Source organism: Mobula hypostoma, chromosome 2 (assembly GCF_963921235.1).
Source record: "Mobula hypostoma chromosome 2, sMobHyp1.1, whole genome shotgun sequence".
Lineage (NCBI taxonomy): Eukaryota > Metazoa > Chordata > Chondrichthyes > Myliobatiformes > Myliobatidae > Mobula > Mobula hypostoma.
Genome location: NC_086098.1, coordinates 22408178 through 22435905, shown reverse-complemented (window position 1 = coordinate 22435905; position 27728 = coordinate 22408178). Strand labels below are relative to the sequence as shown.

General features: G+C 41.1%; 1 protein-coding gene across 1 annotated transcript in view; it reads left to right on the top strand.

Annotated features, from left to right (window-relative positions):
* Positions 1 to 27728, top strand: part of LOC134338322 (triadin-like) — a 426556-nt gene that overhangs the window by 128809 nt on the left and 270019 nt on the right. The window contains exons 6-9 of the mRNA XM_063034074.1: positions 2356 to 2397; positions 16405 to 16461; positions 18715 to 18756; positions 27631 to 27672. Coding sequence (XP_062890144.1) covers positions 2356 to 2397; positions 16405 to 16461; positions 18715 to 18756; positions 27631 to 27672 — 183 coding nt within the window. The remainder of the gene's footprint in view (positions 1 to 2355; positions 2398 to 16404; positions 16462 to 18714; positions 18757 to 27630; positions 27673 to 27728) is intronic.

Genomic DNA, 27728 nt, shown 5'->3' with positions numbered 1-27728 from the left:
ACCAGATATTTCTTTCAGCAGCAGACAAACTTGTCAGCAATGGCTTATTTAGCTGAGTAAGTTACAATTAGGGCAAGGTATTAGTTTTAGTGCTGGTCTCCAATTCCAGTTCTCTTAATGAGCTCTTGCAGGCAACCTAACTGGCAATCACTGTCTGTTCTCAAAGTAAGCTTCATCTCCTTTTCAAGACTGTGCTTTATGCAGAATGGAATTGAGAGCAGGGTTTCAGCTTAATACTAGATGATGCATGTGAGTCATTGTTTTGTGTTGAGGAGAAACACACAAACAAAAGCTCCCTTTTTCTGAATAATAAGGAAAAATATAATTTGTGTATGTAGCTGGGAATTCAATAGCAAGGAAGGAATTGTATTTAAGTTTAGTTAGTCTTTAGAAAGTTCAAGCTCAGATTGAAAACAAAGAGCAATGTGAATGAAATGCCAATTTCACCAGAAAGTGGATTTTCTTTTCCCTGCTGGGCTGTTGATTTTTATATCATGTTTCTTCAAACCATAGAAACAGAAACAGGCCCATTGACCAAGCATATCCACACTTCCCATGAAGCAGGTAGCTATACTAATCCTAATGATCCAAATCAGAATCAGGTTTGATATCATATATAAAATAAAATTAAATAAAATTAAAATTAAAATTAAATAAGTCGTGCAAAAAGAGACCAAAAATGAGTGAGGTAGTGTACCTGGATTCATCATCCGTTCAGAAATCTGATGGAGGTGAGGAAGAAGCTGTTTTTAAACATTGAGTGTGTGTTTTCAAGCCCCTGTACCACCACCTTGATACATAGAAACACAGAAAACCTACAGCACCCTTTGGCCCACGAAGCTGTGCCGAAAATGTCCTTACCTTCGCACTACCTAGGCTAGTCCAGTTGGTGGGGCCCTTAATCAGACACGCCACCTTTTAGAATCATCACCTTTCGAAGATGTCTTCAATTCTGGGGAGGCTAAGGCCCCTGATGGAAATGGCTGAGTTAGCAACTTTTTGTAGCATTTTCTGATCCTGTGAAGTGGCCTCTACATACCAGATAGAGGCAAACCCAGTTAGAATGCTCTCCATATTACACCTGTAGAAATTTGCTGCAGCCTTTGGTGACATATCAAAAATCTCCTCAATTTCCAGCACTTGATCTGTAGCCTTCTATGCTTTGGCGACTTAGGGGCTCACTTAAAAGCTGTGAGACTCCCTGCCTCCTCCACAGGCAGAGCATGCTGGATTCCAAACACTCTCTGGGCCAGTTGGGATCAGGACCTGCTTGTTCAGCCTGTTTCATTCTTCTTTCAACAAAGATGTAGAATAGCTCCGAAGAAAATATGTTGCTTAAGTGTTTTTAAAACTTAAGTGAAATTCTTTGTCAGTGCTGTGGAGCATGGCTCCATACATCACAAAAACATCGAAATAAAGCTACAAAATAAATCAAGACAAAGCAGAAATTGAACCGCAGGGGCATTAGCTGAAGTCCCTGGAAAGATATGAACAGACTCTGAGGGGTATCTCATCCTTCAGCTCAGCTGCTGAATGGATTTTTGACTAATCTCATGGAAAGGAGTTGAATAACAAAATCCCTTCAATGATGATTATCTGAGTTTTTGCAGACTAAATGTGCCTTTAACCTAAAAAGTTTTTTTCTCCATTGATAACAAATGTTGGTAAATCTTAAACTATTCTCTATACATTGATTTGTGTTCATTTACGGAACTACCTGGAGGCCTTTGGATTCATCACTATAATGATACAGCTCTCAATTTGGACTAGAGCAATATGTAGAACTCATAATGAATTCATTCATTATGTGCCATGTTGTATGAAGTGAGCAATCATGGTCTTGATTACTCTTGGCAATTTTTTCTGCAGAAGTGCTTTGCCATTCTGTTATTCTGGGCAGTATCTTTACAAGACAGGTTGCCCAGCCATTATCAATACTCTTTAGAGATTGTCTGCCAGTCGTCAGTGGTCGCATAACCAAGACATGTGATATGCACCGACTGCTCATGTGACCATCCAACACATGCTTCCATGGCTTCACATGACCCTGATCGGGAGAGTGGGGGAGGGGTGCTAAGTAGGTCCCACACCTTGTCCAAGGGTGACCTGCAGGTTAAAAGAAGGAAGGAGCATCTTATACCTTCTTTGGTAGAGACATATCTCCACCCCACCACCCAGAAATAAAGATGCTAAATAAGTACGCAAAGAGTTGTCCATACTCTTGTGATACTCTTGTGATAATCTATCACAAACCATTGTCTTATTTTTCTAATATTCAAGTAATTACCAAATGCATATACTTTTATCATTCTGGCATATTAACTCTTTCTTCTTATTATCACTTTCTTCTTACAGAGGTGAAGGATGCTGTTCCAACTAAACATAAAGAGATTAAAAGTAAGTACTCTACCCCAATAATAAGAATTAATTTTGATTTGAAATTATCCTCTTTACTTGAAGACTACCCTGATAGAATTTTAATTAAAATATTCAATGGAGTTCTTGACAGTGATTTATGTTTGTGTCTTAATGTCATGAATGCCTCAAGGTTTAGGCACTCAAATGTTTTTTTTGTGTTTGAACTAAGTGGACCAAAACAAGAGATAATTAATCTTTCTTTTAAATGCTATGTGTCAAATATGTATAAGAAACATGACTAGCAAAGATTTATGATCAACAATGATGCTCAATACTAAAATTTGATGATGTTTGAATGCAGTTTGTGCTTTTTTCCAACATTACCTCATCTTCATATTCAATTCACATAATTTGAATTCTTCACAGAAATTATTTTCCTATTTATAAATAGCAAAATCTTGACTGGAGGTAAAAATGATTTCTATCAATCAGAGAAGTGATGTTTGTAAAATCCCATTTCTGAACAAATAAATACACAGTTTGAGAATTGGTCCCCCCTGGGGTGCATAGATTTAGTTGACTGAAATCTGTCAGATTCATTTATTAAAATCTTTGAAATAAAATGCTTTTAGGAACTATTTTGACTACTGTATTATATGGGACTTGTCAAGACATAGGCAGAGATGATGTTTTCCATGGCTGGTGCATCTGAGAGTCAGTCTCACAATCAGACATTGACCATTCAATACAGAGATGGGAGCGTTTCTTCAATTAGTGGTTATTGAATCTCTTGAAATTATTACAAAATATAAAGCATAAGAGAGGTATGACCATGATTTAATTGAATGTGGAGGAAGATATGAAGTGCTGAAAACTCTACTCCTGTTACTTATGTTTTAGGTTTTTCTGTAGTTGATCACTCCAGTAGTAGGATTTTCTGGAGACTAACAACAAAGGGTTTCAGGACCAGCACCCAACCTAATAATTCTTCTGCTTCCATTATTATATTCGATGAACCATGTAACATTTCAAAGAATGTTAAATACACATATTGTAGTGTTTCCATGAGACCATAAGATATAGGATCAGAATTAGGCTATTCAGCCCATCATGTCTTCTTCGCCAGCTCATCATGGCTGATCCATTTTTCCTCTCAACCCCATTCTCCTGCCTCATAACCTTTCATACTCTGGCTAATCAAGAACCTATCAACTTCTGCCTTAAATATCCCAATGACTTGGCCTCCACAACTGCCTGTGGCAACAAATTCCACAGATTTACCACCCTCTGGATAAAGAAATTTCTCCTCATCTCTGTTCTAAATGAATGTCACTCTATTCTGTGGTTGTGCCCTCTGGTCCTAGACTCGCCTACAATAGGAACTATCCTCCCCACATCCATTCTATCTAGGCCTTTCAACATTCGATAAGTTTCAATGAGATCACCCCTCATTCTCCTGAATTCCAGTGATTTCAGGCCCAAAGCCATCAAATGCTCCTCAAATGAAAAGCCTTTCAATCCCAGAATTATTCTCATGAATCTCCTTTGAACCCTCTCCAATGTCACCGCATCGTTTCTTGTGTATCACCCTGCTTGAGGTTTTTACTGCTATGCTGTAAGTATTTCATTTTAGCAGCTCTGTAAGAGTGGCCTGTTCTGCTTTCAGCCTGCTTGGGTTTGAGCTGGGATAAGAGGCTTTGTTGTTCAGCTTCGGAATGTGGTATCAGCCAATCTGGATGGTGGAATTGGGAGAAGGTTTTTGAGAATGCTGGGCAGAGAAGTTTGCCCATGTGAGGGACACTGGTGTGGGTCAAGGTCTTTGTTGGTGGGAGCTGGGAGAAGACAGGAGGGAAGATGGCTAAGTCTGCCATCTGTGTTGCACAAGGTGCTTTGTGCTGATGAGTGGCTTCAAGGAGGTAGGACCAATACTCCCAAGGGGGAGCCCGGTTGTTCAAGATGGATTTCGAGCGACATTTGGAAGGTGCAGTGTGTACGTCGAAAACAGCGGCTTCTGGAAAATTTGAGCTCCACGGTGCACACGTGACTATTTCAGTATAATGGATTCTTTTAGTTTTTTTCCTTTCTTTCCTTTAATAACTAGCTGCTTAAGTTAACATTTTTAAATACACTTCTTTATAATTGTATGCAGTGTATGATCTGTTGTATACATCCTAGATGTACGAAGCCTGAGAAAGGTGGGTGTCTCACCACGGACTCCCAAGTCGCATTTACAGAGACGCCCAGTAAAAAGGGGCTTCACTTGGATAAGAGGCCCAAAACTGCTCACAATACTCCAAATGAAGTCTAACCAGTGCCTTATAAAGCCTCAGCATTACATTTTTGCTTTTATATTTTAGTCCTCTCAAAGTGAATGCTAACATTGCATTTGCCTTTCTCACCACTGATTCAACCTGCAAATTAATACTGAGGGAATTCTGTAAAAATGCTTCCAAGTCCATTTGCACCTCAGATTATTGAATTTTCTCCCTGTTTAGAAAATAATCCTTCTATCAACATGCATGATCATATACTTCCTGAGACTGTCACTTCTTTGCCCATTCTCCTAATCTGTCCTTCTGCAGCCTCCCTGATTCCTCAGCACTACCTGCCCCATCCACCTGTCCTCATATTGTCTGCACACATGGCCACAAAGCTATCAATTCTGTCATCCAAATCATTCACATACAATATAAAAAGAAGCGGTCCCAACACCAACCCCTGTGGAACACCAGTAGTTGCTGGCAGCAAATCATAGAAGGCTCTCTTTATTCTCACTCTTTGAATCCTGCCAATCAGCCAATATTATTATCTTTCTATAATGCCACGGGCTGTTATCTTATTAAACAGCCTCATATGCAGCACCTTATTCAAGGCTTTCTGAAAATCTATGTATTACAAACTTGAGAAAATCTGCAGATGCTGAAAATCAAAGTAACCCACACAAAATGCTGGAGTAACTCAGCAGGTCAAGCAGCATCTATGGATAAGAGTAAACAGTCAATGTTTTGGGCCGAGACCTTTCATTAGGACCTTTAATCAGATCCAGTTCTGATGAAGGGTCTCAGCCCGAAATATCGCCTGCCTACTCTTTTCCGTAGTTGCTGCTGAGACTTGCTGAGTTTGTCCAGCATTTTGTGTATGTTGCTTGAATTTAAAGCATCTACAGATTTTCTCATCTTTGCACTGCCCTGGCTTGCGTGCCGACTTTGGACAGCTCGGACGCAGCATCCATGGTCGACCCCGACCGGCGGAGGCCATCGTCATCAGTAGTGTCTTTGAACACCTTTGAAGCAGCTAATAAGACATTCAGCCAAAGATAAAAGATAGAGAGAAAAAATAACTGTGAAGACTGCATATTGCGAACAAGAACAATGTCAGTAATATACTATAAACTCAAACTTAATCTGATCTCTCCATTGATATTGAAGGATATTTCCAGCATAGAAAACTTTAATTTTGTTAATTCAGTTGCTGTAAGTACAAAGTGTATGGAAAACAAACCTCAAAAGATCTTAAGGTACTAAAGAAACATTCACACACTTCGACAAAATGACAGTTCTGGCCTATAATTTTCTTTCTTCTATCTCCCTCCCTTCTTGAAGACCATAAGACATAGGGGCAGAATTAGGACTTTGGCCCGTCAAGTCTGCTCCGCCTTTCAATCATGGCTGATCCTTTTTTTTCTCCTCCTCGACCCCATTTCCCAGCCTTCTCCCCGTGACCTTTGATGCCATGTCCAATTAAGAACCTATCAATCTCTGCCTTAAATACACCGAACGACCTGGCCTCTACAGCTGCATATAGCAACAAATTCCACAAATTTACCACCCTCTGGCTAAAGAAATTTCCCTGCATCTCTATTTTGAATGGATGCCCCTCTATCCTGAAACTGTGCGCTCTTGTCCTGGACTCTCCCACCATGGGAAACATCCTTTCCACATCTACTCTGTCTGAGCCTTTCAACATTCAACATTTGCAATCTTCCAGTTCCCTGGAAACATTCGAGAGTCTAGTGATTCTGGAAAGGTAATTCCTAATGTCTCCACAATCTCTTCTGAATTTGATGACCTTCTCCTAGAATCATCGAATATCTGGAATGATACACCATCAAAGAAAGCCATTCAGTCCAGTGTTCTGGTGCCATCTCTAAGGGCTGTGAATCTGGTCTCAGTTTATTTTCTATGGACTTGTATATGTCTTAGTGTCTTCTCTTCAATTTCTTATAGTGTTCTCTTATAATTTCTACAAACACACTTTCAGCCAGTTTACTCCAAACCACAGAAATGAGTTGATTTGTGTTGCCTTTGTTCATTCTGAAAATCACCTTCTGTTTGTGTTTAATGGTTATCAAATTTATCACCAAGGGATTTTTTTTTCTCATTTATGTATCAAAACAGCTTATGATTTAGAATATTTTCATGCAGTCTCCAGTCTCCACTGGTGCTCTAGTCTCTTCATATCACTGACTTCTCTCATTTTTGACACTGTTCCAGCTGATTTCTTCTGCACCTTCAATGCTTTGATGTTCTTCGTAAAATGTGTCTCACATAACTGAGTCCTACAGGAGCAGATCTTACAATAAGCTAAGATTACAGACCACTGTGTTGCTTAACCCGAGGCAAGTTTTCCAGCCTGAGAATAGGAAGGTTGTGGAAATTTTTCTTGACCCTTTGTGGAGTTCACTAATACAGCAAAGGGACAACTACAATCGGCAAGGCCTCAGATAATGCCGCTGGCTTAGAAATTTATCAAAGCAGGAAACCTAGGTTATTTTGAATGTAACACAGAGGCAAGTCCTGATACCGGCATACCTGGATGATGAAAATCCAGAAAAATACTCATGCAGAGGCTTGGCAATATTTAGAAATATTTTTCTGCTATTCTGAATTCTGTTCCAGTTTTAAGATACCGTAAGCCTCATTAACAGACTTCTCATCCTGTCCTGCCACGGTTAAAAGCTGTTAGACATACAGAGGAAATTTTTGTTTCTTTATCCCCATAGGAGCCAATCACCTGTTCTCTATCTGCATTTTATTCTGTATTGCGTGTTCTGTATTCTGTTTTTTAAGGCAGCTAGTCATATGGGAGGGGCTTGGTAAATCAAAGGGAATAAGTTACATATTCATGTTTATTCTGGTTAGATTTTAGTGCTGGGTCTGCTGGGTGTCATATCTTTTGTTGACCACTTAACTTCGCCAAATTACATTTGAAATTGCTTAACTTGGCTTAAGTCCACTGAAGCACATTTAAAAGCATTAGTTTTAATTTTGTAAATTTCATTGCTTCAAGATTGTATGTTTAAAAACGCAAACACGAGGAAATCTGCAGATGCTGAAAATTAAAGCAACACACACAAAAAATTCTGATGAACACAGCAGGCCAGGCAGCATCTCTAGGAAGAGGTACAGTCGACATTTCGGGCCGAGCCCCTTCGTCAGGACTAACTGATGTTTTGTTAGTTGCTAATGAAGGATCAAATACATTTCTTTGACTTTTTTGAACATTATTTGATCGAGGCATGACCGCTCAGGCGCATGGATGTCAGCGAGTTAGACCAGTGGGAAGAGTATGAAAGGAGGTAATTTTTTCTTCAGCAGTTTGATCGAGGCACGACTGCGCAGGCGCGTTGACATCAACGAGTCAGACTGGCAGGAAGAATGTAAGAAGAAGACAACTTTATGGAGCGGGTGTCAGAGTAGGAGGGCTTTGGCTCAACAGGGCTTCGGCGATAACGAGTAAGTTACTACTAAAGAAAAAGAATAGGAAGTATGTCTGTGAGGCCGGTGTTCTGTACTGGGTGTCGGATGTGGGATGTCCAGGAGACTCCCAGCCTCCCGGACGGCCACATTTGCGCCAAGTGCGTCGAGCTGCAGCTCCTTAGGGACCGTGTTAGGGAACTGGAGATGCAGCTTGATGACCTTCATCTGGTCAGGGAAAGTGAGGAGGTGATAGAGATGAACTATAGGCAAGTAGTCACACCGGGGCCTCGGGAGACAGATAAGTGGGTAACAGCCAGAAGAGGGAAGAGCAATAGTCAGATACTATACCTGTGGCTGTCCCCCTTAACAATAAGTACTCCTGTTTGAGTGCTGTTGGGAGTCACGACCTACCTGGGGGAAGCCTCTGGCACAGAGTCTGGCCCTGTGGCTCAGAAGGGTAGGGAAAGGAAGAGGATGGCAGCAGTGATAGGGGACTCTATGGTTAGGGGGTCAGACAGGCGATTCTGTGGATGCAGTAAAGAAACACAGATGGTACTTTGCCTCCCAGGTGCCATGGTCTGGGATGTTTCTGATCACGTCCACAATATCCTGAAATGGGAAGGTGAACAGCCAGAGACTGTGGTACATATTGGTACCAACAACATAGGCAGGAGGTCCTGAAAACAGACTACAGAGAGTTAGGAAGGAAGTTGAGAAGCAGGACCTCAAAGGTAGTAATCTCAGGATTATTGCCTGTGCCACGCGACGGTGAGCATAGGAATAGATTGAGGTGGAGGATAAATACGTGGCTGAGGGATTGGAGCAGGGGCAGGGATTCAGATTTCTGGATCATTGGGACCTCTTTTGGGGCAGGCGTAACTTGTACAAATAGGATGGGTTGCACTTGAATCCGAGGGGGCCAATATCCTGGCGGGGAGGTTTGCTAAGGCTACTGGGGAGAGTTTAAACTAGAATTGTTGGGGGGTGGGAACCAAACTGAAGAGACTGGGGAAGAGGCGGTTGGCTCACAAATAGAGGAAGCTTGGAGACAGTGTGAGAGGGAGGAGAGGCAGGTGATAGAGAAGGGACACACTCAGACTGATGGTTTGAGATGTGTCTATTTTAATGCAAGGAGTATTATGAACAAAGTGTATGAGCTTAGAGCGTGGATCAGTACTTGGAGCTATGATGTTGTGGCCATTACAGAGACTTGGATGTCTCAGGGGTCACAAATGGCTACAGAGAGTGCCAGGCTATAGATGTTTCAGAAAGTACAGGGAGGGAGGCACAAGAGGTGGGGACGTGGCACTGCTGATCAGAGATAGTGTCACGGCTGCAGAATAGGAGGAAGTCATGGAGGGATTGTCTACTGAGTCTCTGTGGGTGGAAGTTAGGAACAGAACTCTACTGGGTGCTTTTTACAGAGCACCCGATAGTAACAGGGACACAGAGGATCAGATAGGGAGACAGATTCTGGAAAGGTGAAATAATAACAGGGTTGTCATGGTGGGAGATTTTAATTTCCCAAATATTGATTGGCATCTCCCTAGAGCAAGTACCCCAGAGTTTATTGAGAAAGTAAGGAGGCATAGGATCCAAGGGGACCTTGCTTTGTGGATTCAGAATTGGCTTGCCCACAGAAGACAAGGAGTGGTTGTAGACGGGTCATAGTCTTCATGGAAGTTGGTGATCAGTTGTGTGCTTCAGGGATCTGTTCTGGGACACCCCTCTCTTTGTGATTTTTTTAAAATGACCTGGATGAGAAAGTGGAGGGATGGGTTAGTAAATTTGCTGATGACACAAAGGTTGGAGGTGTTGTGGATAGTGTGGAGGGCTGTCAGAGGTTACAGTGGGACATTGATAGGATGCAAAACCTGGCTGAGAAGTGGCAGGTGGAGCTCAACCCAGATAAGTGTGAGTGTTCATTTTGGAAGGTCAAATATGATGGCAGAATATAGTATTAATTTTAAGACTCTTGGCAGTGTAGAGGATCAGAGTATTCTTGGGGTTTGAGTCTATAGGACACTCAAAGCTGCTGCGCAGGTTGACTGTTTGGTTAAGAAGGCATATGGTGCATTGGCCTTCATCAACTGTGGGATTGTGTTCAAGAGCCGAGAGGTAATGTTACAGATATATATGACCTTGGTCAGACCCACTTGGAGTACTGTGTTCATTTCTGGTCACCTCACTACAGGAAGATATGGAAACTATAGAAAGGGTGCAGAGGAAATTTACAAGGATGTTGCCTGGATTGGGGAGCATGCCTTATGAGAATAGGTTCAGTGAACTTTACCTTTTCTCCTTGGAGCGACGGAGGATGAGAGGTGACCTGATAGAGGTGCATAAGATGATGAGAGGCATTGATCATGTGGATAGTCAGAGGCTTTTTCCCAGGGCTGAAATGGGTATACCAAGAGGGCACAGTTTTAAGTTGCTTGGGAGTAGGTACAAGGGGGATGTCAGGGCTAAGTTTTTTTTATGCAGAGAGTGGTGAGTGCGTGGAATGGGCTGCCGGCGATGGTAGTGGAGGTGGATTCAATAGGGTCTTTTAAGAGACTCCTGGATCGGTACATGGAGCTTAGAAAAATAGAGGGCTATGGGTAACCCAGGTAATTTCTAAAGTAAGTACATGTTCGGTACAGCATTGTGGGCTGAAGGGCCTGTATTGTGCTGTAGGTTTTCTATGTTTCTATTATTGTTGGATCCTGCAAGATAACTCCCTGTGTGGTCGGCAGCTGCGGCATTGTATGTTCGAGTTACCGCTACAATCCACTCTAAAGCTGCATCACACAGACGAATTACAGCTTCTCTATCTCTCTCCCAACAGGTATTACACCAGAAAATGCAATGTGATACCTTGTGAAGTGTTCCGTTTGAGATCTTGGTACAGGAACACTTCTCACAAATGTCAAAAGGGATTATTTGAAAACAGAAACAGAGTTGAAATTGCATTCATAAATGTGCAAAAGGTGCTCTTCAGTTATTAATATTTTAAATCAAAATACTGTGATATACAAAGAAAGGCCTCATCCTTTGAATAAGTGAAAGGGTATTTCAATTGAAAACTAAAATGAGGTTCATTCACAAAAATAAACAGAAATTTTGCAGATTTAATGTTAGAAAGTTATGGAAAAATGAGATGACAGTACATTTCTCTATGCCAAAGTTCTGCTCAGAGATGAAGAAAAACAATCAAAATCGTTATGGGCATACTTCCAATGGGGTGACAACTTATAGGTTCCCATACAGCTCGCCATTCCATTGAATCTCCATCTCCCGTACATGCAGAACTTAGACCAGTAAACAGCGTATTTTATTATTATTATCTTCATGTCATAGTGCTGTTAGAAATCTGATCATTCTACTAATTTTATTTTCAGAAATCCAACTTCGATTGTAGGATCTATTAAAATTAATTTTCCTGGGATATTTAGTTATATACCATTTTATATTCACTTTTTGAATTAATATAGGCCTGCAAACAGATCGGTCAACAAAATACCAGGTTCAGGAAATATTACCTGCAGTGCCAATTTTGTGCCTATGCAGAACACCACGCAAATATCCTCTGAACATTTGCCACATTTCTGCCGTATATTTCCCTGAGAAAATCTGTTCCTAATTTATACTGCCAGGATATTGGTCCCCTTCAGATTCAAGTGCAACCCGTCTTCTTTGTACAGGTCATACCTGTCCCAAAAGAGGTCCCAATGAACCAGAAATCTGAATCCTGACACTGCTCCAATCTCTCAGCCACGCAGTTATCCTGCACCTCTCTATCCCTATACTCACTGTCACATAGCACAGGCAGTAATCCCGAGATTACTACCTTTGAGGTCCGGCTTCTTGACTTCCTTCCTAACTCCCTGTAGTCTGTTTTCAGGACCTCCTTCCTTCTGCTACCTGTGTTGTTGGTACCAATATGTACCACGACCTCTGGCTGTTCACCTTTCCACTTCAGGATATCGTGGACATGATCAGAAACATCCCGGACCCTGGCACCTGGGAGGCAAACTACCATCTGTGTTTCTTTCCTGTGTCCACAGAATCACCTGTCTGACCCCGTAACTATAGAGCCCCCTATTACTGCTGCTGTTCTCTTCCTTTCCCTACCCTTCTGAGCCACAGGGCCAGACCCTGTGCCGGAGGCGCGACCACTGTTGCTTCCCCCAGGTAGATTGTCCCCCCCCACCAGCAGTACTCAAATGGGAGTGCGTATTGTTAAGGGGGACAACCACAGGGGTGTCTCTAGCATCTGACTCTTGCCCTTCCGTCTGCTGACTGTTACCCACTTATCTGTCTCCCTAGGCCCCAGTGTGACTACTTGCCTATAGCTCCTCTCTATCACCTCCTCACTCTCCCTGACCAGACAAAGGTCATCGAGCTGCATCTCCAGTTCTCTGACGTGGTCCCTAAGGAGTTGCAGCTCCATGCACCGGGCATGGAACATTTCTGTCAGTGTTCTTGACCAGTCCAGAAGGTCCAGAACTGTGAGTTTGCTCTCAGCTTGGCAGAGCAACAAGCTTTCTCTTTCACTGATGGATGTCAAGCTGCCTTTACAGAGGATCCTTGTAGGGGTACAGCTGGGGAAATGGGAAAGGCAGGTTCGAGTCACTGCAGGGTCAATTCATTTTGAATATTACAATAATCAAAATATAAACAGGGCTAGGTAGCACCTGTGGAAAGAGAAACAGAGTTTAGGAGAGGAATTTTAGATCAATATCCGCATTGGGCACATCTGAGGGTTGATAAGATATAAATTCCTGTATGTTATGTTTATGTATAATATTTCCAAGCTTTTTGATGAGGTGATACAGCAGTGTGGACTCGTGCAGGAGCAGAGATGCTTCTAGAGGATACAGGCAATGACATGGAAATGGAACACTAAAGATAAAATGTGCGGCTACCCTTTTGATAGGCTAAATAAAAACTACAGAGTCGACATCAGGCTCCTTAAAGTGTTGAGCAATTAATCACCAGAATCTGTGGAATTTGTTGCCATGGGTTGCTGTGGAGGCCAAGTCAGTGGGTATATTAGTCTGGCTGGTGGCGCAGTGGCAACAGTGCCGGTCTTTGGAGCGAAGGTTCCCGAGCTCAAATCCAAGTCGGGCCACCCTCCAAGCATGCTTTCCATCCATGCCGGGTTGAGTGCCAAGCTAGCGACTCAGCCTTGTAAAAAACAAGGGTCAAGTCAAGAATGTTCATATCGTGACGCGGTTAATCCGAAAGGAGACCAATCCTGACACCACACGCCAGATAAGAATGGCTGACTGTCTGGTGCAACACGCTAGGAAGGAAGTGGGTATACTCAAGGCAGAAGTTGAGAGATTCTTGTTCAATCAGGGCATGAAGGGATACAGGGAGAAGACAGGAGATTGGGAATGAGAGGGAAAATGGACCAGCCATGATGAAATTGCGGAACAGACTCGATGGGCTAAATGGCCTAATTCTGTTCCAATATCTTACATTCTTATATTCCACCTGCATTCTGTCACATGGCTCATAATAAACACATGTTGTGTATTTGAATTTCTTAATATGTTAATGATGCACTATCAGTTACTCCAAAAGACTGGAAGTAGAGTAAGTACTGAAAGGCTTTTATTAGCAGTAAAATGTGGCCTCGACCATGCTGAGTATCTGCCCCTGGACTGAGAGGAGGAGCAATGGCGCAATCGCCTTTATTCAGGGCTCTGTGGGAGGAGCCACAGGAGCAGTCAGCAGAGGGACGTGTCCAGACAGGTAACCCAGTTACAACATATATATGCAAACAACAGGAATTCTGCAGATGCTGGAAATTCAAGCAACACACATCAAAGTTGCTGGTGAACGCAGCAGGCCAAGCAGCATCTATAGGAGGAGGCGCAGTCGACGTTTCAGGCCGAGACCCTTCGTCAGGACTAACTGAAGGAAGAGTGAGTAAGGGATTTGAAAGCTGGAGGGGGAGGGGGAGATGCAAAATGATAGGAGAAGACAGGAGGGGGAGGGATAGAGCCGAGAGCTGGACAGGTGATAGGCAGAAGGGGATACGAGAGGATCATGGGACAGGAGGTCCGGGAAGAAAGATGGGGGGGTGGGGTTGACCCAGAGGATGGGCAAGAGGTATATTCAGAGGGACAGAGGGAGAAAAAGGAGAGTGAGAGAAAGAATGTGTGCATAAAAAAGAGTAAAAGAGACCTATGTTCGTGACACTTCTCACGCTCTTAAACTTTTCGATGATTTTAAGTTCCCTGGCCCCCACCGCTTTATTTTCACCATGGATGTCCAGTCCCTATATACTTCCATCCCCCATCAGGAAAGTCTCAAAGCTCTACGCTTCTTCCAGACCTAATCAGTTCCCCTCTACCACCACTCTGCTCCGTCTAGCAGAATTAGTCCTTACTCTTAATAATTTCTCCTTTTGCTCCTCCCATTTCCTCCAAACTAAAGGTGTAGCTATGGGCACCCGTATGGGTCCTAGCTATGCCTGCCTTTTTGTTGGGTTTGTGGAACAATCTATGTTCCGTGCCTATTCTGGTATCTGTCTCCCACTTTTCCTTCGCTACATCGACAACTGCATTGGCGCTGCTTCCTGCACGCATGCAGAACTCGTTGACTTTATTAACTTTGCCTCCAACTTTCACCCTGCCCTCAAGTTTACCTGGTCCATTTCCGACACCTCCCTCCCCTTTCTAGATCTTTCTGTCTCTGTCTCTGGAGACAGCTTATCCACTGATGTCTACTATAAGCCTACTGACTCTCACAGCTATCTGGACTATTCCTCTTCTCACCCTGTCTCTTGCAAAAACGCCATCCCCTTCTCGCAATTCCTCCGTCTCCGCCGCATCTGCTCTCAGGATGAGGCTTTTCATTCTAGGACGAGGGAGATGTCTTCATTTTTTAAAGAAAGGGGCTTCCCTTCCTCCACTATCAACTCTGCTCTTAAACACATCTCCCCCATTTCACGTACATCTGCTCTCACTCCATCCTCCCACCACCCCACTAGGAATAGGATTCCCCTGGTCCTCACCTACCACCCCACCAGCCTCCGGGTCCAACATATTATTCTCCGTAACTTCCGCCACCTCCAACGGGATCCCACCACTAAGCACATCTTTCCCTTCCCCCCCTCTCTGCATTCCGCAGGGATCGCTCCCTACACAACTCCCTTGTTCATTCGTCCCCCCCATCCCTCCCCACTGATCTCCCTCCTGGCACTTATCCGTGTAAGCGGAACAAGTGCTACACATGCCCTTACACTTCCTCCCTTACCACCATTCAGGGCCCCAAACAGTCCTTCCAGGTGAGGCATCACTTCACCTGTGAGTCGACTGGGGTGATATACTGCGTCCGGTGCTCCCGATGTGGCCTTTTATATATTGGTGAGACCCGACGCAGACTGGGAGACCGCTTTGCTGAGCATCTACGCTCTGTCCGCCAGAGAAAGCAGGATCTCCCAGTGGCCACACATTTTAATTCCACATCCCATTCCCATTCTGACATGTCTATCCACGGCCTCCTCTACTGTAAAGATGAAGCCACACTCAGGTTGGAGGAACAACACCTTATATTCCGTCTGGGTAGCCTCCAACCTGATGGCATGAACATTGACTTCTCTAACTTCTGCTAGGCCCCACCTCCCCCTCGTACCCCATCTGTTACTCTTTTTTATGCACACATTCTTTCTCTCACTCTCCTTTTTCTCCCTCTGTCCCTCTGAATATACCTCTTGCCCATCCTCTGGGTCAACCCCACCCCCCCATCTTTCTTCCCGGACCTCCTGTCCCATGATCCTCTCGTATCCCCTTCTGCCTATCACCTGTCCAGCTCTCGGCTCTATCCCTCCCCCTCCTGTCTTCTCCTATCATTTTGCATCTCCCCCTCCCCCTCCAGCTTTCAAATCCCTTACTCACTCTTCCTTCAGTTAGTCCTGACGAAGGGTCTCGGCCTGAAACGTCGACTGCGCCACCTCCTATAGATGCTGCTTGGCCTGCTGCGTTCACCAGCAACTTTGATGTGTGTTGCTACAACATATATATATATGGTCTACCACAGTTAACGAGTTCATTTAAAAGCTTAGCATATTCAACCTTTTAAAGGACACATTTTACAGATGCATATTTTCAGGGGACTCAATGGTCATTTTTGTTAATTTATCCACAACTTTCATCAGTATTCCTCAACATGATTATAATGATGCCACTCATCATTACTGGAAATGCAGCTAAGCAGTGAAATTAAAGCAAAGGTTACTCGGTTACCTGGAAAAAAGATTTTTTTTTCATTGAGTCAGTGGTTACAGATTATATTGAATCGTTGTTGCTCCAGTTGTTAATGATAAATTTAAAAATGTGCTTCCTTTCTCTAGAACCAGAAGTGGCTTCCAAATTAAAAGCAGCTTCTACACCTCCGACAATCAAACCAGGTAAGTAAGTGTATCTACACGGTGAACATTGATAATTATTTCTGAAAAGACCAGAGAAAGCCGAGATTTAAATTATGAAGACATAATGGTAACTAAGGGTGTTGACATGAAGGATGTTGTCACATGGAAACTTGCAATTGGGGAATGAAGCCGATTCCTGCACAGAGAGCTGAAACGTCTTCTTCTTTGTGAACACGTTTCAGCTTATAATACCATGCATGCCATCGATTGAACTCTGGAATCTGGGAAAACCAGCAATCCTGAAAAATTCCACTGCTGGCTTACTGAGAATCCAAAGATGGTGAATTTCATCTTTAAAATGGAATAGTTACTTGACATATAAGTGCCTATGCTGCAGCCTGGCTGATAATACAGGTTTCACATGGCCTGGAAATAGCCTTGTGTCACATTACTAGAGCCATAAAGGCTGTGATAGGCTCTGGTGACCGTAGCAGTAGGATCTCATCAAATAAGCAGCAAAAGTCACCTGCGTTAGAGTCCAGGCTAACAAAGGATATGTCATCTACTGCGATCAAAAATAGCTAATGACTCCCATGTTCCACCCTGCCAGCACAGAGAGTCTTGGCCAGTTAGTAAACAGGTAAAACTGGCAGCTATTTGGAGCAGTGAAGTATTTCCTCAGGGTGTGATGTACAAAGAGGTAGGAGACACCATCTGCTGGCGAAATCTATCACATACGTTGCTTTTTCAAAATGAACTCCTAGAGAATCTGCTATTTTTTTGTCAGATTTCTTGTCTTTCTTTAACAGCACAATAACATACGTTTAACATTTCTACTCCATTTTTAAAAAATTGTTTACAGTCGAGAAAAGAAAGCATCAAACTGCAAAACAAGCAGCAAGTAAAAATTGCATATTCATGGCACATCATCTACATCATGGGCACTGGGAATTTTTGCTCCAGTTTAATGTTATGCCACTTATGGATTCTTTGTAAAATGTTGTTTTTGCATAATTATATATTTTATTACTTTCCCTGTGTTACCACAAGACTCCTGCCATCTAGCTATTTTTATTGAGAAGGGCATCAATGCAAGTTGCACTGACTGAGCCTCTCTCCAGTAGTCCATGACTGATGCACATGACAGCCACAGTCACTCACTTTCCCCTTTTCCAACTTGTAAGCCCCACAGAATATTGCCGATAATATTCTGCGCTTGTGCAGTGGACCAATTTATTAACAGTGCCTGTATGCTTATCCTCTCAATAAAGTAAATATTGCACACTTAAAATATTTTCAATATGATCTGAATATTTGCTGCTGTTAAAAATGTAACTTTAAATAAAAGTTCAAGGACAGTTTAAAGTGCATCCAATTTAGTTAAAAATAAATTACAACTACTATCAAAGTTCTTTACTATCTATATTTACTAAATAGTCCTAATGTTTTAACGTTACTATAACTTAAGAGTATGGCTTAATTTCATTAAAAATACATGGAACAGCCTAAAGAGTAACACATTAGTAGATTTTACACCTGTATAATTTATGACAGTATCATTAGTGACAGAGGTTCATTTTTAATGATGAAGTTTAGTGGTAGGGTACTTGCTACTATGATGTATTATCTGTTGTACAAACAAAAATACGATTATGAAACTAAAGCAGGACAATGTATAACCTTACAATGATCTGTGTAGGAAGTACAAAATTAATATCAGAATTTATATGGCTATTATCTAATATTTGGATGGTGGGGTAGAGATACGTCTCTACCAAAGGAGGTGTAAGGTGCTCCTTTCCTCCACTAGTCTGCAGGTCACCCTTGGGCAAGGTGTAGCATCTGCTTAGCCCCCTGATCAGAGTCACGTGAAGCCATGGATGCAGGTGGTGGCTGGTTGTATGAGTAGCTGGTACATATCACAAGTCCTGGTTATACGACCATTAACACCAGACAGACGTCATTGAAGAGTATTGATAATGGCTGGGATCACCTATCTTGTAAAGACACTGCCCAGAAATGGCAAACCACTTCAGCAGAAAAATTTGCCGAGAACAATCATGGTCATGAGGCCATGAACGCCCACATCATACGACATGGTACATAGTTATAGATAGATGCTTTATTGATCCTAAAGGAAATTACAGTGTCACAGTAGCATTACAAGATGATGAGGATTATTCCCTCTGAAAAAGATGTCCTTTTTTTTATTTTAGAGGTCTGCTGTTTTCTTATTAAATTTTTGGAAAAATAATGTATCTTACGTTATCCAATTTTGTCTTTCCACTTCAGAGTCAGTTAAAGAGAAGCCAGTTACTCCATCAAAGGAAACAGGTAACTATTAGATTCTTTAATTTGTGATACATGTGTACAAGAATTTATACTTCGGTTCAAACATTTTCTTATTTGAATTTTGAGAAATTATTGACAAACTATGTCCTGTAATTTGGCAGTGATTGATGCCTGCCATTGATTGTGAAATGAACAGTGCAGACAGAACAAGGATATGCAAGTTAAAGGAGAAGGAACAAAACAAATTAAACAAGTTAAAGGATAGTGAGTAAAGAGAAAAAAACAGAAAATTAAAGTAACAATATTCAGTTTTTCATGCTTCACAATTAAAGCTCAATGGAACGAGATACTACTCTGTGCAAAGATTAACATTCAGTACCAGAGAATAACTAGCACTTACCACATTGGTAAAATTGCTTAGAGTAGAAATTACTTAGTTCTCTGGGGCAAATTTTCTTACTTTGTACAAATGCTGCTCTCTGTAGTTAAATGAGGAACCAGACAAAAGAAGCCATTATGGTAACGCTACTGAAAGAGTAAAAGTAAGTAAAGGTATCCGTTAGTCTTGCGAGACCATGGATCTGCGCCTGGAAAGTCCTCACTCTCCAGGGCGCAGGCCTGGGCAAGGTTGTATGGAAGACCAGCAGTTGCCCATGCTGCAAGTCTCCCCTCTCCACGACACCAATGTTGTCCAAGGGAAGGGCATTAGGACCCATACAGCTTGGCACCAGTGTCGTTGCATAGCAATGTGTGATTAAGTGCCTTGCTCAAAGACACAACACATTCCCTCGGCTGGGGCTCGAACTCACGGCCTTCAGGTAGCTAGTCCAGTGCCTTAACCACTTGGCCACGTGCCCGCGTACTGAAAGAGTAACCCCTATTTAACTTTTTAAATCATGACTCTATACTCATCATAATTAACTATAGCAATGAAGGGAGAGATGAATTACATTCAGATGCACATTTTTTGATCTATTATTAATTCAATTGACTGAAACAATTCATTGTTATGGTGCTGGAGGAGTATATTTATGGTACAGAGCCATAAAACAAACTGCAGCTGAAGATCTCCAAGTATGCTTTAAGGCATATTGAGGTACAGATTCTATCATGTCAATTAAATCAAAACAATAATAAAATAACACAAGTTATACAGAAATGTTAAATATCCACTATATTAAGTGCAAGGAATGTTTCTATAATGTTTATTTCTGTTTCAAGAATAGTTTTTGCCTGAGTCAATCTGATCCATAAAATGGAGCTTGACATGAGACTGAAATAATGATTGCCTAGAAACTGGATCATGTAGCATTATGTCCTGTGTACATAGAAATTCAATTTCAATGCAGAATCAACTAGAGAAAAATTGTGAACTTGCAGCAAATTCTATAGCACCTACCTTTCATTTCTGTCGCCTTTGCGGCCCATGGATTGGTGGTCTGCGCTTGCTGCATTCAGAAGAATTCCTGAAATGCGTTTGTGTGCTCTGAAAGGATTTCATCACAGGGAATCTCAAGCCACAGAGTCTGGCCTAGGCAATGTACGTCAGACAGGTCTTGCTTAAATGCTTTATGTTAAAATCCGCTCTTCCTTTTCACCCCCAACCAATTCAGACCATATAGGCTAAAGCTGTCCCAATCCTCCCCATGATCTCTTCACTATCACCTGCAGTCCAATCACAAGAAAGATTATGCAGCTGAGGAAGAAGGAGTCCATGTTTAACTAAGGAAGATAAAGAGACCATCAAATATTAGGTAAAAACTGATATTTCTCCAGGATCAGATGGTCTGAATCAATGAGTCTCCAGAGAAATGACTGCAGAAAAATTTGATACTTTGATAGTAATCTTCCAAAATTTCCTGGGTTTTGGAGAAGTTCCAGAGAATTGTAAAACTCTAAATGTAATACCGCTATTGAAAAAAGGCGGAGGATACAGAGCAGCAGATGTAGATTAATTAACTGAACTTCTGTCATTGGAAAATGCTGGAAGCAGTTATTAAGACGGCAAGACACAACTGTTAGAAAATCATAAGGCAATCAAGTATTGCCAATCAGGATGTCTCTGCATTGAAAGCAGTGTGGTAAACTTTCATGAGGTTGATTCCTGGCATAAAGAGATAGACATATGAAGATTGATTGAGCAGATTAGGTCTATTCTTATTAGAGGAGTTTAGAAAGATGAGAGGCAATCTTATTGAACCATTTATGTTTCCAATGGGAATTCATGGGCAGATGCTGAGAGCCTGTTTACTCTAATGGAGTAGCTAGAATAAGTGGTCTTAATTTCAAAATAAGAGGTTGCCCATTATCACACAGTGATGAGCAAAAATTATTTCTCTGAAAGGATTGAAAATCTTTGGAGCTCTGTTCTCCAGAAATCTGTGCAAGTGCAGTCAAAGAATATATTAAAGGTGTCATCTAACCATCATTTAAACTATAAGAGAAGTTAAGGGGTGTGAACAGAACTGTTAAACAGTTTTAAGGCCAAGAATATTTCAGCTGCAATCTAAACGAATGGTGGCACAGTATTGAGAGAGCCTTCTCCTGCTCCTGTTTATGATATTCCTACTTCCAACCCATTTAATGATCTCTAGTCCCACCTGGTCAAGTCTTGTGCCTTGACCCAGACAGGAGATGCCCCAAATGTACTTTATCCTGCCCAACTTCCATGCTGAACCCCAGCAAATGATCTTGAGCCCTACAACTTGCTGTGTCCAGTCCTCTGCAATGGGGAAAACATAAAACGTCTGATCACACTTATGAGTCTTTGTGGCTGCAGGGTCTTAAACAAGGTCCCTCCCAATGACCCCACTCAGGCAATAATTGTTATGTTGTGTAACTTCAAAATGTTAAACTAATTCGAAAGGAAGACACAGTTTGAAGTGAGGGTCTAATTTAGAGTTCACTGTAAGGGAGGCGCACACTTATCACGTGGGATTGTGATGACATCTGCAATTCAAATATTTATACATGTAATCCATAATGGATAATTTAAACAAGTTGGCGCGTGGCCAAGTGGTTAGGGTATTTGTCTAGTGATTTGAAGTTTGCTAGTTCGGGCCTTGGCTGAGGCAGCGTGTGTGTCCTGGAGCAAGGCACTTAACCACATATTGCTCTGTGATGACACCAGTACCAAACTGTATGGGTCCTAATGCCCTTCCCTTGGACTACTTCAGTGGCATGGAGAGGGGAGACTTGCAGCATGGGCAACTGCTGGTCTTCCATACAATCTTGCCCAGGCCTGCGCCCTGGAAACTTTCCAAGGCACAAATCCATGGTGTCACGAGACTCCACAATAATCAATCCATAAGCTGGTGAATATCAGCTGATTACACCCGACCGGCACTTTACTTGAGACATTCCAAACCAGGGTCTGTTTTCTTGGTTGCACAAGTGTAAAGGTGCATGTACAATATGGATTAAGTCACTCCATTACTAATCTGAAAAAAAAACTAACTCGCAAAAAAGTTCAGTATTGTTTTCTTGAAAACATTTTCAAAGGGCTGGATTGTACTCTATCCAATCTGTTGCCCATACTTGACCTTCATCTCCTCTCCTGTCCTTCCAATATAACTCATACTAAGATTCCCGCTTGTCTTCTGTGGCCACTACTGAACATGATCGTCGATTGCATGAATGTAGTGTGGTGCTAGGTGAATCCAAACCTCTGAGTGAAACCTGGTGAGATCTTTACAATGTTACCACCCTGGTGGTCTTTGGTTTGCAATTTTTTTCCAAATGTCTTTAATTATAAATTGAAATTCATTTAAATATCTTTAAAATAAATTAACTTGTTTATTGGAAGAGGGTTAAATCATTGTCAATTAAAATATTAGTAAAGACAAGAATAAAGATACATAATTTTAAAAAGCACATAAGCTTACTGTTATGTTTTGTAATTCCAAAAACTAATCAAACAGAAGACATGGGGCGTGCAGGGATAAATGTGTGTACTACATTTTTACTTTAGTGAGGCATGCACCATTGACATGATGACGTAATGACGTATGTCACTCACATACTTTTACTTACAACCCATAATGAATTATGTAAGTAACAAAGAATGCTTAATCAAACAAAATATTTACAATATTACTCAAACATTACTGAAATATTCAATACACAATATTTACCCATTAAATGAAGGTCTATGTACCCAATTAAGAGGCTATACAACTAATTATAGATTGAGTCAATCAGAAGGGAAAGATACAAAGTAACCACGTTTCTAAAATGCCCATTAGAGAAACTTATGCCATAATTTATATGTTCTAATTTGCAATTATGAAGTTATCTTTCCATGGCCCGGTAGAAAAGTAAGCCTTTTGACAGAAAAGTAGCATTCTTAGTGTTAATAGGGGTAGAACTGTTTCTGCAGATTCTGCCATTCCACCATTCTGCAAAGAACAAGGCCACTGCAACATACCAGCTGATTCTATGACAAGCTGAGAAAAGAACCATAGTCATGGCATTATCACATATCTGAAAATTCTCTCAACCAGCTTATCTAATTTTCTCCTTCGAGAATGGAGACAACTTCGGGGCTTATACATTTGTCGCTCTTCCCACTTTTACAATTATGTAATGCATAGTTAATTCTCTCATAAAAAAAGTTTATTACAACATTTATTTGCCTAAGTTTGCTGTGACAAATAGCATGCCAGCACTCCATGCATTTTAACTTAAAATCAATCAGCAACCTTGCTTTAACAAATAATTGATCCTATTCATTATTTACACTTAATTAATTATCTGAGACCAAATCACTTGAAATTGGTAAGGCTAGTGGGATGTTCTACAAATCAGTAATCAACTAAGTAATAATGTGCTCAATGTTCTTATCAAGAGAGAATAAAAGGGAGTGAGATAAAGAGAGAGAAAGGAATAAAGAGAGATATTCTGCCACTTCCAACCCCATTGATAACAATATTATTTTGTGCAATTTTCATTGCCCTATTCATGTTAACTAGGAAGCATTTGAATTCACTGTGCCTATGTTACATTATAGTTGTAAGTAAGCTCCATTAAGTAGCCTTGCAGTTCATATTCCAGCAATTTTTTTTTCATTTCATAGTTCCATGGGATCTGTTAGAACCCAACTTGCAAAGTGTTTCATATGGTAGCAAAGGCTAGATCTATACTAGGTATCCACTCAACTCCAGCATTACCTGTCATAATGTATTTTATAAATGATGAAATAACAAAATACAGCCTCTATCAAGGTTAATGATAATTAAAGGTTATGAGAAAAAAGCAGGTAGGTGGTTTTCAGCCATGATCTTACTAAATGGCAGAACACACTCTATGGCCCAGATAGCCTACTCCTGCTCCAATTTCTTATGTTTAGCTATTCTTAATGTGCTGTGCAAACTTTACTAATGAGAAATTCTTCCACAACAGTCATTACTAAACATAATTAGCATCTATTATAAGACCATAAGACATAGGAGTGGAAATAGGCCATTTGCCCCATCAGGTCTGCTGTGCCATTTCATCATAGTTGATCCATTTCCTTCTCAGCCCAATTTCTTGTCTTCTCCCCATATCCCTGCAAATGGCCCAACCAATCAAGAAGCTACCAAGCTCTGCCTTAAATATATCCAATGACTTGGCCTGCACAGCCACCTGTGGTAACAAATTCCACAGATTCACCACTCATTGGCTAAAGAAATTCCTCCTCATCTCTGTTCTAACTGAACGTCCCTCTATTCTGAGGCTGTATTCTCTGATCTTAGACTATCCCACCATAGGAAACATCCTCTCCAAATCTATTCTATTGAGGCCTTTCAACATTCAATAGGTTTCAATGAAATGCTCTCCCACCCACCCCCCACTATTCTTCTGAATTCCAAGAGTACAGACTCAGAGCTCCCTGGTTTAATTCTGTACCAGACACCCACAAATTGTTCTTGTTTTATTGGGTAGGGAGTCTGAGACTTGACTAACTCACACAGCATCAGCTCTCTTGTATCCAGTAGTTGGTCAGTGGAACTGATATGAAAATGAGCATAAACTCCTAAATTTGAGCTCCCTAGCTCACTCAGAAGAATCTCACTCAAACAAATGATTCTGATAAATTGGATGCCTTGTTGAATCCCCACTGATATTGGAAATGTAATAATCATTTTGTATGCTTTCACTTGATCTAATTAGCATTCCTGTAAAATGTAAATTACAGAGTTAATCTCCGGATAGATAAATTTAATTTACAATCAATATAAATTAATGCTAAATCCTTCCCATATCATTTGATCATCTAGAAATACATGCATACTTGCACCCAGAAAGCACTAGAAAACAACAAGAAGGGAAATTAATGGCATTTGAACACAATATTAATATGTAAATTGATCTGCAAATTGCAACAAGGGAGACCTAACCTATGAATTGTAGATTACCACTGGCTGCTGATTGATTTGTACCGCCTCACTATTGATACCACCCAAAAAAATTTTACATTTACCCTCCTCTAGTTTTGCATTTTGCTGTTTTTTCACATTAATTTCCCATTGAACTCACCCCAGAAAAGCTATGTGAGTAGCTTTTCAAAAATTGTTAATGACTTCAAGTGAATAATTTTCCCTCAGAAAGTGATTAGATTTGTGCTTTCAGGATAAGTATTTTTTTAAATATAATATTTAGGACATACTGTTTTATTTTCATAATTTTGCTGCCTTTCTCTTGTTTCTTCTGCCTTCATCCAATTCTTATTTCTCCTTCATTTGTATTCCCTCCCAAGCCCTCTCACATATATTTCTCATTTCTTAAATCTCACTGGTTAATGAGATAGATGGCCAGTAGTAAGTGGTTAAGGAGATCGATAGCTAATAATAAAATCATACTTGTTATCCTGGTTGAAACTGACACCGAAACTAGGATCATCTACACAATCAATGTAGTTGGTCAAGAAGACTTTCAAAGAAAAAAAAGCATGATTATTTACACACGGTGATAATGGCAACTGCATTATGTCAGATGAACACTAATCTGGGTAGGTGACAGGCCTTAAAAGGCACATTCTTCAGGGCAGCTAGGCAGCAGCGATATACACCTCTACAAATGCCCTAGAGGAGGAAAAGCTGATAATGAACAGTGTCTAGAATCTGAGTCAGTGTGGTGGGTTCCAATAAGGGGAAATTTAGAAGTTAAAATGGAAGGAATAAAATGTGTAGTTATCATGAAGGGACAGTGTATACAAACATAAGAGTTTACATTTCATTAAGGTAAGAGCATGGATCTACTCCTACTGTTATTTGTTACATTTTTATGATAATGATTCTGGACATATTCGTAAGTGAGATAAGTACCAGGAAGATGGTTCTGTATACCATGTGTCCAGGAACCCTCAGCCCATTACTGTATGACCCTAGCAAGAAATGACTCCTCCAAGATTTTCTCGTCAAGTCAAGTCAATACAGGTTTATTGTCATTTAACGATATATATGTATGCCACCAAACGAGACAATGTTTCTCTGGACAAGGGTGTAAAGCACAATAGTACACTTAACACACATATAACACACAATAACTTCAGAAAGTACAAATTAAATCTACAAATGAATTACAAATAGTTAAAGTAAAGTGAATAAATTAAATATTGTAGAATTTTGTACGATACTTTGTACTGTACCGTACAATATTAGCCACTTGATCGCATAGAAAAACAGTTGTAGCCAGCCTTTCAATAGTGGGATGATATTCAGTGCAGAAGGTTCTACAAAGGAGGATATGAACTATTATGAGATGTTACCGGTGTTCTCTCTCAACAATATTTTCTGTAAAGTAAATGGAGGGTACATTGTCTGATTTGTGGATGATAATTGTGCATACTTTTTATTTTAAAGAATCACTTGATGAGAGATTTTCTCCTGTCAGTTCACTCAGAGCCTCCCTTCTCTGCTTTGCTGGCTGGTGAGGCTGCTGGTGTTCTGCTGGTGTCCTGCTGGGACACTTTTCTCCTTTTCTCCTTCTCTTGCTCCCACTGTTCTTCAGCCTGCCCTTCATCTACCTCACAAAGCACATCGATAGATTGCTCCTCCTTGGCACCACTGTCTCCTGGTGTGAGCTACAAGATATCCCTGCACTGATACACCAGAATCACATTTTCAGAAGACCGGTGGCATTTTCCATAACGGTTCTGATTCCTTCATAATGAATTCTGTGTGCCATGGAAGAAGCCATTCAACCCATCAAGTTGATGCTAGCTCTTAAAGCAATCCCTTTCCCTTACATATTTCCTTGCAAGCTGTTCCTACTCACATGTCCACTCTCATACTCCACTGTTGATCTTCACATCAGCCACATAATCTCATGGTAATTTACCATACTTCTGGATTTTGGGAGAAAACTGAAGCACCTGGGGGATCTCTGTGGGGTGACAGGAAAGACATACAATCTCATGCTCCTATGTCTTATGGTCTTATGATCTGCACCTCAAAATCCCTACCCTACGACGCTGCGCAGTTCAGGCAAACTTCTCTCTTGGGTTCCCCGACCTCTAGTCATTTCACAGGATCAAATATTCTGTCCTTCCTCCTCTCCTCCCCTTTGCCACCAAATAAGAATTGTGTCAACTGAAATGCCATGGACTGTTAACCCAGTTCCTCCGCTTTGCCTACATGAAGGGAAAACACACGGGTACACCAGGCAATGAATCCAACCCTAATTTTATTTTAAATGCTTATTTTTCACTTGAGGATAAATACAACAATTGTGAAGGTTTTTACCATAATACTAATGGTTGGCTCAATATCCAGGCGCATGAACAACCAAATAGGAAAAAGAACTAAACATGCTGTTGGATTTGTTGTCAGTCTGTGTAATTTGTAACTCTGTGACATTTTTTTTCTCTGACCTGTAAATAGGTCTTCTGTATTGCATTTAATAAAAGCAGATTATTTATATTCTCTTATTCAGCAAAGAAGACATTATCTCCTCCTGCTATCAGAGAAACTAAAGGTTTGATAAATGCATACACATGCGCAGGCATACGAGTGATTAAGCTGCATGTCTGA